Below are 13,209 nucleotides of genomic sequence, written 5' to 3' on the forward strand. Positions count from 1 at the left end.
TCTTTGTTTAAATCTAAATATTAAGAATATAGGATAACACTTTGGCAATTCAGGGCCATAATATGAATATCAATTTGCCTTAATACATTTTTCAAAGTTGAGCTAGAAGTAATTTCTGACTTTAGAACAGTATAACATTTGAGATGATTCTTCACTGTGTGAAATCCATAAATCAAATTGCCATCATTACATTTTTGTTAATATTTATTTTTATTTTTTTAAATAACACATTTAACAATAGTAATAAAATACTTCTGATTATAATATATAATATAATACATAAACATATGTAATAAATTTTAATAAATATGCTTATGGCAGGAAACAAATTCTCATATTAGCTATGTCCAAATATCTACCATTGTTATTTTTTAACAAATAGCACTACTCAATTTTTGTTATGCAATATGGAATTGCAAAGGTCCTCTAGTTTGGCCCCTTCATTTTTCAAGTGAAATACCTGAAGCCCAGAACTGTCAAATGACTTGCCTACAATTGACACTGGTGTTAGATACAGAGGTAGCATAGTATGCCTCTCCTTCATAGAAATGAAATTTGGGAGGTTGTCTAATCTGTCATACAGTGTGACCAAATAGAGCTTATGAAAACAACAAAAGCCTCAATGCAATGTTTCACATCCTCTGCAAGGTTATTCCTTCTACTTTCTTTTCCATTTAAACTATAAAGCAACAACAAAAACAGAAAAACACCATCTAATGATATGAAACTGGTAGGGACTTAATTCCTTTCCAAATTAGATTATTTTTAGTAATATTTCCTTGAAGAAAGATTTGTTTTATTGTACAAAGATCTTCCTAGCAAATGAAAGGGGGATATTTTGACTTTTTTAGGATAAAGACAGTTTGTCCACATTTTATTATATAGCTAGCCTATGTATTTCACTGGCTAATGTAGTTACTGGTACTACTTTTAAATTGTATTTATATTGAATTCTGCACATTTTCATTTTTCTCAAAGATAACCTTTGGAGGTCTGCCATTTTCTGGGAAGCCAAGTTCCAACAGTAGAAAGAATTTTAAGGGATGCATGGAAAGCATTAACTACAATGGAAATAATATTACTGATCTTGCAAAGAGGAAGAAATTAGAGCCTTCCAGTGTGGTAAGTGTTTTCCATTAAATGACTGTGGATAAATGTTTGCTTTTACTTATAATTTATCATTGATGGAAGCAGGTATGATTGTTGATATGGGGCTGAAAAGCTGGGATAAAGAAAAGAAAAACAACTCACATTCATAAGAAAAACAACAACTAAGTTTTTGATGTCTTCCAAGCAACAAATATAGGAAATAGGTTGAAACTATAGTATTTTCACAGATCACAGTTTTTAAGAGTTGCAAGGAACCTCTGAGACAATCAGCACAACCTATTTATGAAAAAGAAACCTTTCTAACTACAATGTAGACAACAGGAGGTCGCTTTAGGCTCTAGCTGAAGATTCCTAATGAATTTCAAGGTCTGCTACTCCTGAAACAACCCATATTACTTTGGGATCATAAAATGGTTCTTAGATGCCTGATATGTCTCAGGTCTAAGTGACCGTAGACAAATTGGACTAATGACACATTAGTGCATCTCATTAATGTGGGACACAAACAAGTAGTGTTTTCAAATGCTACCACAAAGAATAAACTATCTCAAACCCAGGGGATAACTTGGACCTTATATTCCATGGTCACCTAGTCTAGTTGCAATTCTATAAATAAGAGGCAATTTTGGAAATGCATTTTAGGTGAGATTACATTTACTATCTTTCATATAATACATGGGAACAGTTAAAAGTAAAATACAGTTCACTTATTTTCATACTCTATAAGGGGAGAAGAAAAGTTTAAGTAGGAAAACAAGATAATTTAAATTTTGAAAGAGAACCATTGAAAAATATCATTTATACCTGGATTGAATGTGGCATCACTAGGATAAGCTTCCCCAACAATTTAGAAACTTGGTGGCAAATTCCTGTGCCATTTTCCTATCTCTGGCTTTGGTGAGAATTTTCTAGACTAGGAAAAGACTTTAATCAAAAATGGATTCTTTTCATCTCTGAAGTATATCAGAAGTTTAGGTTTCAGCATAGCTAGGTAAATGGGATGGAGTAGAATTAAAATATTTTTGAAATTTGATGATATGTTCATTTGTGCTTCCAAGAATGATTAGTATCTCCTTCCCACTCTAGACTCTGAAACAAACATAAAAGCAGTAGAAAACTTGAAGTCCATTAGGGTCCAAATAGTGGTCAATTCAGGCCTCAAAAAAAAGCACTGAGTTCTAATGTCAAGAGGGTAAAAACAATCCAAGCATTAAAAAGATGTTTAACTTAATTTGTATGGTGAAACTGAAATTTAAAAGAAAAATTCTGATCAAGTAATTTAAGTGTAAGATGGTTTATATGATGACAGTGAATAGATTACTTAATCTTGAATCAGGAAGCTCTGAGTTGTAGGTAGACTTCATAACTGCATGACCCTTGGCAAGACACTTAATCCCTCTCCATTTCAGTTTTCTCATCTGTTAAATGGGGATACAAATAATACCCAATTCACATTATTATTGTAACAATTAAATGAGAAACATATGTAAAAGTCTTTGTAAACCATGAATTGCTATATAAATTCTAGGTATTACTTTAATTATTAATAAAGATGCTTTTTGGTAGCACAGAGGGTCTAAGATAAAAATATGGGCAATCCATTTCAGTCCCTCATTTAGACAAGAATAAATTGTACAGTCATTTAACATAATATATTAAACACCTGTTTTGTCCTTAGTACTATGCTAACCACTAAGAAAAAAAGAGACAAATGAAATTGTTTCTATCATCTATTATTACCAGAAATTTTCTTAACATGGGAGCTAGTTTCTGTGCCTGGCACTTTGGTTTCAAAATATTATTTCTCTTATGTTTCATTGAATTTTCTGGGCAAAATCATTCTATAAACATTCATTAAACATCTTCAGATTCAGATTCCCTCTGATTGGATCCTGAAACTTTCACTTGATTTACAGATTCATTTATAGTGTGAATTCCATGCAAAAGAACCCACAAAAGGTATAGATGCTCCTGTATGTATCAGTGTAATGAATATAAAAGTAAGTGAAGATATTCTTTAATCATATTTAATCATAACCCTTTAAAAATATATGTAATGTAAATATGTAGGGGTGAAGTTGTGCATATATATGCACACACATAAAATGTATATTTGCTAGTAGAATGAAATTCAGAACCAAATTTTAAATCTATTCTGAAAGCTCTAGGCAAAACAAAGAGAAGTGGTGATTATATAGAAAGAACTTCTAGACGAGCAAATATTTGTGCATGAGACTTGCTTTCAAAGATGCCAGAGGCTGACATTTCAGTGAAAGATTGACACCCAAAACACATAGCCACTTTCCCTCTTTACATCTAAGCTGCAGAGTTTGCCACTGATGGCTCAAGAGAAACCTTTTACTTTGCCATAGAGACAGTTCTTGTGACTCAAGTATATGGTCAGGTCTAGGAGCCCACTTAATATGCAAAGACAGCCCCTTTTATTACTAAAAGGAAATATTTAAAATAATCACCTATGAAGGTATAAAGGAAATTTAATTTTAATATTAATTCAAAGAGACATGAAGCCTTAGATCTAATTGTTAATGTGCTAAATTTGGAATTTGGAAGAACCATAACATTTTAGGGCATGTAAGTGTTTGGAGGGAAAAACAAATCTGAGGAACAGTATAAAAATGTCATCCTTACAAACTGTTTTTACATATGAAAAATTAATTGGTAGTCAAGGCAACTCATCCAAATAATTTCAGCAAAGATAGTACATTTTCCTCAACTTACCAGAATCTTTTATAGCAAAATTCATTGGTTAATTGGCTAAATTTGGTAAAATTGGTAAATTTAGGATGTTTGTTTTGACCCTGAATTTGTGAATTATTATCAGGCTATCTAAACATGATCCCATTTTAAGCCATATACATTATTTTGTTAAATTACCAAGACATCATACATACAGCATTGGCATAGATGGGAACTGTTAAAATGTTCCTTCTTGAAAAAGCAACATTTGAGATGAAACTAAACCATCTAATAACCTCATTTATACTGGATTATTTGTCAAGATTCCAAAAATCATTGTTATTAAAATCTTAATGATGGAATCTTATACTTTCAGCAAATTCAGTTATAGGAAGTTGGGTATATCCAAGGACAGTCAAATAGGAAAAGGGATATCTCACCCAAAGAGTCTGGTTCATGCCCAAATGGTATAGTCACTGGTCATCCATTCTTCAAACCCAGGGAGAAAGTGGGAGACAGAAATGAGAAAAACTAGACCATGGGAGAAGGCACCATGCTAATGGGACCCATTATGAAGAAATGACCTAGGGCATGGTGAGGAAATAGACTCTGACATATAGTGATATTAAAACAGATGACCACTATAAGAAACAGCTGTCTCCACTGATGGGTTGGTGAACTGGAATGATGCTCCAGTATCCCTACCCTAGTTAAAGCTCTTATTGCTATGACATTCTCTCCTATGAATTAGTCTTAGTAGATGAACCACAAACATAATATTATGGAATGAAATTTTAGTATAATTGAATCTGATTATATTTCAAACTATCAAGGATTTGAATAATTCTCTCACTGATCCTTTAGTAATCTGAGTGGGTTAATAAATGTCCCTGAGTATCTATTTGCTGCAGTTAAAAATATTTTAAAAAATATGATTGGTTTGTGAGATTGTTAGAGTGGGATTTATGGGATTATTTTTTAGAATAATGACTTGTAGTTTTATGAACTTTTAAAAAGTTATTAAAAACAAGAGTGATGATACAACAGTGATCAGAAGACTAGGTCTCTAGTACTGCCTCAGTTTCTAATAAGGTTAGTGACCTCAACAAAGGCACTGGACTTAATTTCCATTACTTGTCAAATGTTTTTTTTTAATCTCAAATACTCTTAAATCTAAATTATTCTAATTAAATAATCCATATTCATTTTTTTTCATCATACTAAAGATTGTCAGGAGGAGTAAAGGAGAGATTAAGAACTGTCAGTCAGGGGAAGTGATTAGTCCCAGTTCACACAAGGAGTAAGTGGCAGAGCTTGAGTTCAAATCCAGAGTATCCAATCCAAAATTAGCATTCTCCTGTACCACAGTCCCAGGATCATGATTCCTTAGTGCTTTTGAAACTATTGCTATTAATTTGGGGGAGTGGGAGGGGTGCAATATTAATAAGGTCAAAGTAAGAGCTCATATGTCTTGGTTCTGAAAGTAAAACATGAACTTTTGCTCTAAAATGTCAAGTTTCCATACAGTGAAACAAACGTGCTATTCTTTCTATTCAGCAGAGAGTGGTAAGTGATTTATTAATGAGCATATCTGTTATTATCCAGCTAATGTTCAATAGAGGGCAATGACACCCATCTCTCCACACTGGGTTTATGAATCATACTGTCACCATGGCTAGATTTATTGAGAATTAGAAATGAGGATTCCAGAAGCATATCTGATATCTTCTCTCTAACACAATGGCAGCTGGGCACACACAGTCTTCCATGTGCACAGATCACATTTGTCACACTAATGCTTCCCATGCTGTCATCTCTCCTTGTCCCACAAATAACACAACTATGTTGTACACTTTGGTTTGATAGCCTTCTAAAGGTGATATGGATGACACAGGATGCAGATTCATGAAGAAACTTTCAACAATCCATCTTCATGCCATGGTCCCATTCATAAAAGTGGGTGAATGGAATAAATTCAAGTTTTGGTTTGAAATTTGGGGAACCACAACTATAAAACTTTTTTTGTGAAATTGCCTTGTTATGTTCAATAGGTATATGAGGGGTTTTGTGTGTGTGTTTTTTTTTAGGGAAATTTAAGTTTTTCTTGTGTGGAGCCACATACAGTCCCTGTGTTCTTCAATGCCACAAGTTACCTGGAGGTACTTGGCCGCCCCAACCAAGACCTATTTTCAGTGAGTTTCCAGTTCAGGACATGGAATCCCAATGGCCTCCTCCTCTTTAGCAATTTTGCTGATGGTTTAGGGAATGTGGAGATTGACCTCACTGAGAGTAAAGTTGGTGTCCGTATCAACATTACATTAAACAAAAAGAATCAAATCGACATTTCCTCAGGTCAGTGAAAATATATTTCATTGAAACTGTCTGTATTAAGTCCATAGAAGTATGTCTTGTGGTCACTGTTGCTCCAAGTATAACTGAATTAATGGAGGGTGTTGAGAAAAATATTTCTACTGAATAGAAAACTGAATGGACAAGGTAAACTTAGAAAATTGCCCTCGGTATTTATTGAGATTTAATTTCATTGTTATCATTTCTCTATCTCTGTATTTTTATTTATTCAAGTAAATATTTTATAATAAGTATGGGTATTAATTTCAAATAAGATAAAAAAAGATGTTGGACCACTCTTCATATAAAATTGACTCTTTGCCTTGCCCATGACTTATTTCCAACTCTTAAAAACAGGATCTTATTTGAATTAAGAAATAAAGAATATATATTAATTAATATATTAATGTAGATATGCATACATATACACATAGATATATGTATATTTCACAAACACATATACATATATGTATGTGAAATTCCCATGTCCTCATAGTAATGGTCATTTCTTCTTTTGTTTTTTTTTTAATATTTCCAGCCCCTTTATTGACTTTTTAGATTTTTGCAAAATGTTATTCATTTTGCTAATTTAGTATATTTACTGAATCACTAGCATCATAAGGAACTCTCAGTCAAAGGAGAATAAGTGGGTTAGACAATTTGTTAGAAAGAAATTACATGGCACTGCTGTCAGTAAGAGTTGGACAGCAGGGTGCCATGTAATTTCTTTCTAATCCATTTTCTAATTCAGTAGCCCACAAAAGTCTTCTGCTGGCTTGCTGTGGTCTACATGTGTTGGCATGGCTGGTGGATGGACTATAGTCCACCCCTTGATGAGACAGACCTTTCCTACCGACCATTCAATTCATTGAACAAAGAAGAAAGATTGTTTCACCTCATACAACTTTTTTGTTCTGCTGCTTCAGAATTTGTTTTCAGATGTTATTTTAACATTGTTTAGAGGAGAATTAGGACAAACGGAGCCAAATCCCTGCCTTCACCCCATCATCCTCAGCAAAGTTGTTCTTAAAAGAAGCAATAAATGGTCTGAGGTAATGTTCTTATCTTCACTGAAGAGGGTTAAAAAAGGAAATTAGTTTCAAGTATTACAAGAGATTTTGTCTAGGAACAAGGAAGGTTTAAGCAAGGCAGTGAATTTTTTTAATCCTGAAATTGGTTATTGATTTTCCTCAAGACTTGTTTCCAGGAAACAGTCATTTGATTTCAATGGTTTTGAGTGAAAGCCAGTTTAGAAATGAAAGGCTTGACCAGATGATTTTATTGAAGTTGCCTCTAGATTTCTGATTCTCTCATTCTTGTTTATACTAATGGGAAGGTTCTTTGTTGCAACAGGATTTTGGAGAAGGGAGTATATTTTTTTTAGTTTTATAGGTAATATTCTTAGAGCTTTACAAAGAATTGTAACTAGGAAAAAACAAATCATTGTCAACATATGAAAAAATATTATCTCATTTCTTTAACACTAAAATAAATCTAATAAAATTAGAAGCATAAAACTTTTTATGTTAAGTATGAAATTTGGAGAGATTTTGTCTCTGTGTGCATGTGAAATCCCTGAGCATAATTTGAAAAATCAGTATGATGACTGAATGACAGAATGAAAATTATCCAGAATGAAAATTTATTTTATGTAAATAGGAAGTCCATTTTTACTGCTCTACCTGTTCCTTAAATATACCTATTAGTAATTTTCCAGAGAAGGACACATATCTATGGGAGTTAAAATAAATGAAAAAAATTATAAAGTCATTGTTATTCATTTTCTTTCTCTAATACATATATCATGAATTATTTTTATGTTATTATTTGTGTGTCATATTCCCCAACAGATTATATGGTATATGAAGGCAGATGGAGTCATATCTAAATTTCTTATTTCCTTCTTCACATAGCACAGTGTTCTACAAATAGTTGGCATTGAATATGCATTTTCAAAATCGAATTGAACCACTCATTTGGGATTTTAAAAAACCTTTCCAGCAAATTAAAATATGGTTATAGCCCACCCACAGAAGGCACTTCTAAGATGCTTTTTTTCTTTCAAAATTTCCCAGCCTCTGAAATTTTTTCACTCTGAACTTCTCTCTTACACCCAACTTATCTCCTTCTAAATTTCCCAAAATCTTACTCATCCTGAACTACTCTTCATGTTTGTCTTGATCTCTGGTTCCTATTCACATTGTCTATTACTCGTTTTCTGGTTTATTTCATATCTTTCATAGTCTTAACCTTATGTTCAGGCATATTTTTGTCTCCTCTTTGAATTCTATGGTGCCTTGATCTTTGGCTTTTCTTTCCCTGATAAATATTTGACCTGGATTCTCCATCCATCTTCTCCACTCATTGTTGGAAGAAGTTCTGAAATCTTAATAACTAGGTCCTATATAAATTTATTCTCTATAACTTCATTTAAGATGTTATTGATTCACAGTGATAATTTGATTCATTTCTTAATTCCCTATCACATTCTATGCAAAACTTGTTTAAAACCTTCTCAGCTACCCTCAAATTCCCCAACTGCATTTTTCACTGTCTCAACAAATGACCTTGTCTCCTATTTTATTTGAGAAGACATAATCATTCTCCCAGGAGTTCTACCAACTTGTCTTATCCACATTACAAACAGTTTTTTTTATTTCTTCTATTTTCTTTTACATCCTGGAATGAAGTTGCCAATCTTCTTGTTAAAGCTAATCCTTCTATTTCTGTCCAAGTTTCTATTCCCTCTTGTCACCTCTTATTTGTCCATCTTAGTCACCTAGTCTATCTCCATATACCGAAATTTATGCATAAGCATCACAATTTCATTCTTTGGATGATCTTAAGATGCGAATTAACCATGTAATCCTTTCAGTCAATGAGCAACAAATACAGAATTGACTATAATGAGGTACATAGCACCATATGGTGATTACGTTGAATCATCTTGAGAAATGATTAATTTTTTTTTAATTTACTAATTAACCTTTAAAATATTTTATGCAAGCTTGCAGCATTTATGCTTCTTGAGTTCTTAAGGCTCAAAACTGTGCTATGACTTTTGGAAAACCTTATATAAGTACATCAAAGTGTACTACCTAACATCTAGATCATCTAGCTCCATTAAAAAATAGTATGATAAACTTTGTGAAATAATTTGTTTAAATATAATATGCTTCTAGCATCCCCTTGACCTACCAATCTGGCAATCTGTGGAAAATATAAATAATTTTAAGGACAAAAAAAGTCCATTCAGAATCAAAATGGTAGAACCTAAGCCAATCCAGGTGATAAATACAGAAGCTATATTTTTTTAGAGCTCCATGAATGATTGAAGGTATAAAATTCTGAGTTTCTCTTTCAAATTAAGTACCTGAGGATCCTCATCTTCCTACCTAGAAAGATGGAGGATGATTCACCTGTGTAGGAAAATGTTGAAAAAAACTTGAAACAAAGATGGCACTAGTGGACCTTCCCAAGAAAAATGACTGGTGCCAAAATGAAACCTTTTTCCCTAGCTTTAAGGAGGAAAGGATTATCAACCCCAAGACAACCACAGGAAGAAATATGTCTTTGAAAACAAGAATGTTTTTTTCAGAGCTGTCAGAGACTAAGGGAATAGCTTTGTCATATATTATCCACAGAGACTGTTAGAAATAGCAGAAGATAATAGTGATTCTATAGAGGTTCTGGGATGGTGACTTATGCAACATAAAAATGATTCACTGTCAATCATCCATTTATTTATATCACTAAGCACAGAAAAATAGTTAATATAATGTTTTTCCATAAAATCTATTTTCCTTTCAAACAATGAACAATCAGTCCTTTTTTTACTTTCTCCAGATTCAGATTTCTATAAACTTTTTATCCAGAGAAGCAATTTGTAACTATAGCCTATTATTATTATTATGAACAATTCTTGATTAAATCATACTGAATCTTTATAATCACTGATTTCCTTTCTAAATGTTTAAAGGATCATTCTTTTAAGAATACTTCCAATATTTCTTCCTAAGAATTTTATATATATATATATATATATAAATTTATCAAGCTTTAGTTTGAAAGAGTTTATCGTTTAATGGAAATGGAATACTTTTCTAGTCTGAGGTAATTCTCATGTTATAATTTTTCAGGGGCTATTTTTCCATATTTTAGTTTAAAACTGTTTTCAAATTGTGGTGCTGAGCTCTTCCAGGTAAACATGGTGTCAGTCTAGATGCAGAACTCTTCCTCTCCTCACCACCTACCAATATAGACTACCTCAAAAAGCCGAAAAAACCCCAAAAAACAAATTCGTATGAATGAAGGTACTCTACAGGAGGGTGCAGCATTGAAGGTACATGGGATCTGGGCATTTTCACACCATAAGCGGGTGAAAAAGCTTCTACCAAAACCTGAGGTGACCCATCCTCCCCCACCCCACCTCCAGAGCCAGAGTCAGAGCCAGTGCTCTCTAGAATCAGTCAGTGAGCAAGGGGCACCTCTAGAGCAAGTGAGGGGTACCTCCAGGTCCTTGGCAGCTGACAAACTGAGAGGAGAAAAACATGAAACCCTAGTAAGCTGAAGAGTACAGACTGTGAGCTCTTGCAGGGAGATAGTACAGAAAAGGGAAGAAAACAGCAGAAACTGCAGAGACTTGAGAGCTTGACTCAGGCAAAATCCCTGCTCCTTAGCTCCATACAAAGAGAGCCTGCCCTCCTCACTCAGATTTCTGACTGGGAAAGGAAGAAAAAACAACCATAGTGATGGCAAACAGTGCCCAGGAACAACTTCCCAACACCAAGAAAAACAAGAAAAAGGCACTGACCCTGGATAATTTTATGGAAGAAAAATCCAGAATGTAGAGGAAATTGCAGAAGAGGAAATCCAATTAAATGCTCTAAAAACTTGCAAAAAATGGAAATTGGCCACAATCTCTTGAAGAATTTAAATTGGAGCTTATCAAAAAGATTGAAGCCTTCTGGCAATAAAAGTGTGAAATAGTTCAAAAGAAAATAATAGTTTAAAGGACAAGAACTCCCAATTTGAGAAACAGCTGGAAGGCACGAAAAGCAGGATAGACCAAACCGAAAAGGAAAATCAAAAGATTACAGCAGAAAATCAAAAGATGATAGCAGAAAATCAAAAAATTATAGCAGAAAATCAGGCCTTAAAAAACCAGAATTGGACAATTGGAAACCAAACATCTTGCAAAACAGCAAGAATTAATAAAGCAAATTCAAAAGACTGATAAAATAGAAGAAAATATAAAACATCTCACTGACAAGATGACGGGTCATGAAGACAGATCATGAAGAGAAAATCTGAGAATCATTGGTCTACCTGAAAACCCAGAAATAAACAGAATTCTTGACATCATACTACAAGAAATTATCCAAGAAAACTGCCCTGATGTTCTTGACCAAGGGGGCAAAATAGACATTGAAAGAGTTCATATATCACCCTCTACACTAAATCCTCAAAAGACAACTCCCAGGAATGTAATTGCCAAATTCAAGAGCTTCCAAGCTAAGGAGAAATATTTACAAGAAGCCAAAAAGAGACAATTCAGATATCAAGGTGCACCAATAAGGATTACACAAGATCTGGCAGCTTCCACACTAAAGGACCACAAAGATTGGAATATTATATTCAGAAAGGCAAGAGAATTGAGTCTTCAACCAAGGATCACCTACCCATCAAAACTGACTATATACTTCCAGGGGAAAGTATGGGTATTCAACAAAATAGAAGGTTTCGAAGTATTTGTAAAGAAAAGACCAGAACTAAGTAGAAATTTTGATATTCAAACAAAAAATTCAAGAGAAACATGAAAAGGTAAATAAGAAAGAGGCCAAAGAAGACAAATGTTTTTTTTTTTTATTCAAACTTTTTTTAAGGGCTTCAATAAGATCAAATTGTTTATATCAATATGTGGAGAAAATGTTATTTGTAACTCAAAAATTATATTCATTGTTTTAGTAATTAGAAGAATCATTCACAGAACAGATTAGGATAATAAGTGGTATAAAATGATATGCAAAAAGAAAAAGAAAAAGGGAGGGGGGATCAAAGATAGCACAAAGAGAAACTTGAAGAAATAAGATAAACAGGATAACCTATACCACACAAAGAGGCACATGGGAAGGGGAGGGGAAGAATACTATTATAAGGAGAGGAAGAGAGTGCTAATAGGTAATACCTAAACTTTACTCTCAGTAACACCAATTCTGAGAGGAAAGAACATCTAGATCCATTGAGGTGTTGAATTCAATTTACCCTACAGAGAAAGTGAGAAGGGAAAAGTAAGGGGGGAGGGATTAGAAAAAGTGAGGGAAAGAGGGTGGAGGGAACTTAATAGACCCTAAAAAAATAAGAAGGGAACAAAAAGGGAGGGGCAGAAAGGAAAGCATATTCCAGGTGGGGGTTAGGGGGACTGATTAAAAGCAAAATACTGGTTTAAAAGGATATAGCAAAAGAAGAAAGGACAGAACTAAGAGAGGATATCACAATGCTGGGGAATACACAAGTGGCAATCATAACTTTAAATATGAATGGGATGAACTCATCCGTAAAATGAAAACAAATAGCAGAGTGGATTAGAAATCAAAATCCTACCATATGTTGTCTACAAGAAATACACATGAGGCAGGTAGACACTCACAATGATAGAATTAAAGGTTGGAGTAAAATCTATTGGGCCTCAACTGATGGAAAGAAGGCAGGAGTTGTAATCATGATATCTGACAAAGTTAAAGTAAAAATAGATCAGATTAAAAGCGATGGGGAAGGTAACTACCTCCTGATAAAATGCAGTATAAACAATGAGGAAATATCAGTAATGAACATGCATGCACCAAATGGTATAGCATCCAAGTTTCTAAAGGAGAAACTAGTGGAGTTGAAGTAGGAAAAAAATAGTAAAACTATACTAGTGGGAGACCAGAACTTACCACTATCAAATCCAGATAAATCAAATAAAAAATAAATAAGAAAGAGGTAAGAGATGTGAATGAAATCATGGAAAAATTAGAGTTAATTGATATATATATATATATAGAAATATAA

At 33.4% G+C, this 13,209-nt stretch overlaps 1 protein-coding gene across 1 annotated transcript in view; it reads left to right on the forward strand.

Annotated features, from left to right (window-relative positions):
• CNTNAP2 (contactin associated protein 2) overlaps nucleotides 1-13,209 on the forward strand; it is a 2,768,972-nt gene that overhangs the window by 1,207,448 nt on the left and 1,548,315 nt on the right. The window contains exons 7-8 of the mRNA XM_007504517.3: nucleotides 979-1,122; nucleotides 5,895-6,159. Coding sequence (XP_007504579.1) covers nucleotides 979-1,122; nucleotides 5,895-6,159 — 409 coding nt within the window. The remainder of the gene's footprint in view (nucleotides 1-978; nucleotides 1,123-5,894; nucleotides 6,160-13,209) is intronic.

The sequence above is a fragment of the Monodelphis domestica genome, chromosome 5, assembly GCF_027887165.1.
Source record: "Monodelphis domestica isolate mMonDom1 chromosome 5, mMonDom1.pri, whole genome shotgun sequence".
In the NCBI taxonomy this organism is placed as follows: domain Eukaryota; kingdom Metazoa; phylum Chordata; class Mammalia; order Didelphimorphia; family Didelphidae; genus Monodelphis; species Monodelphis domestica.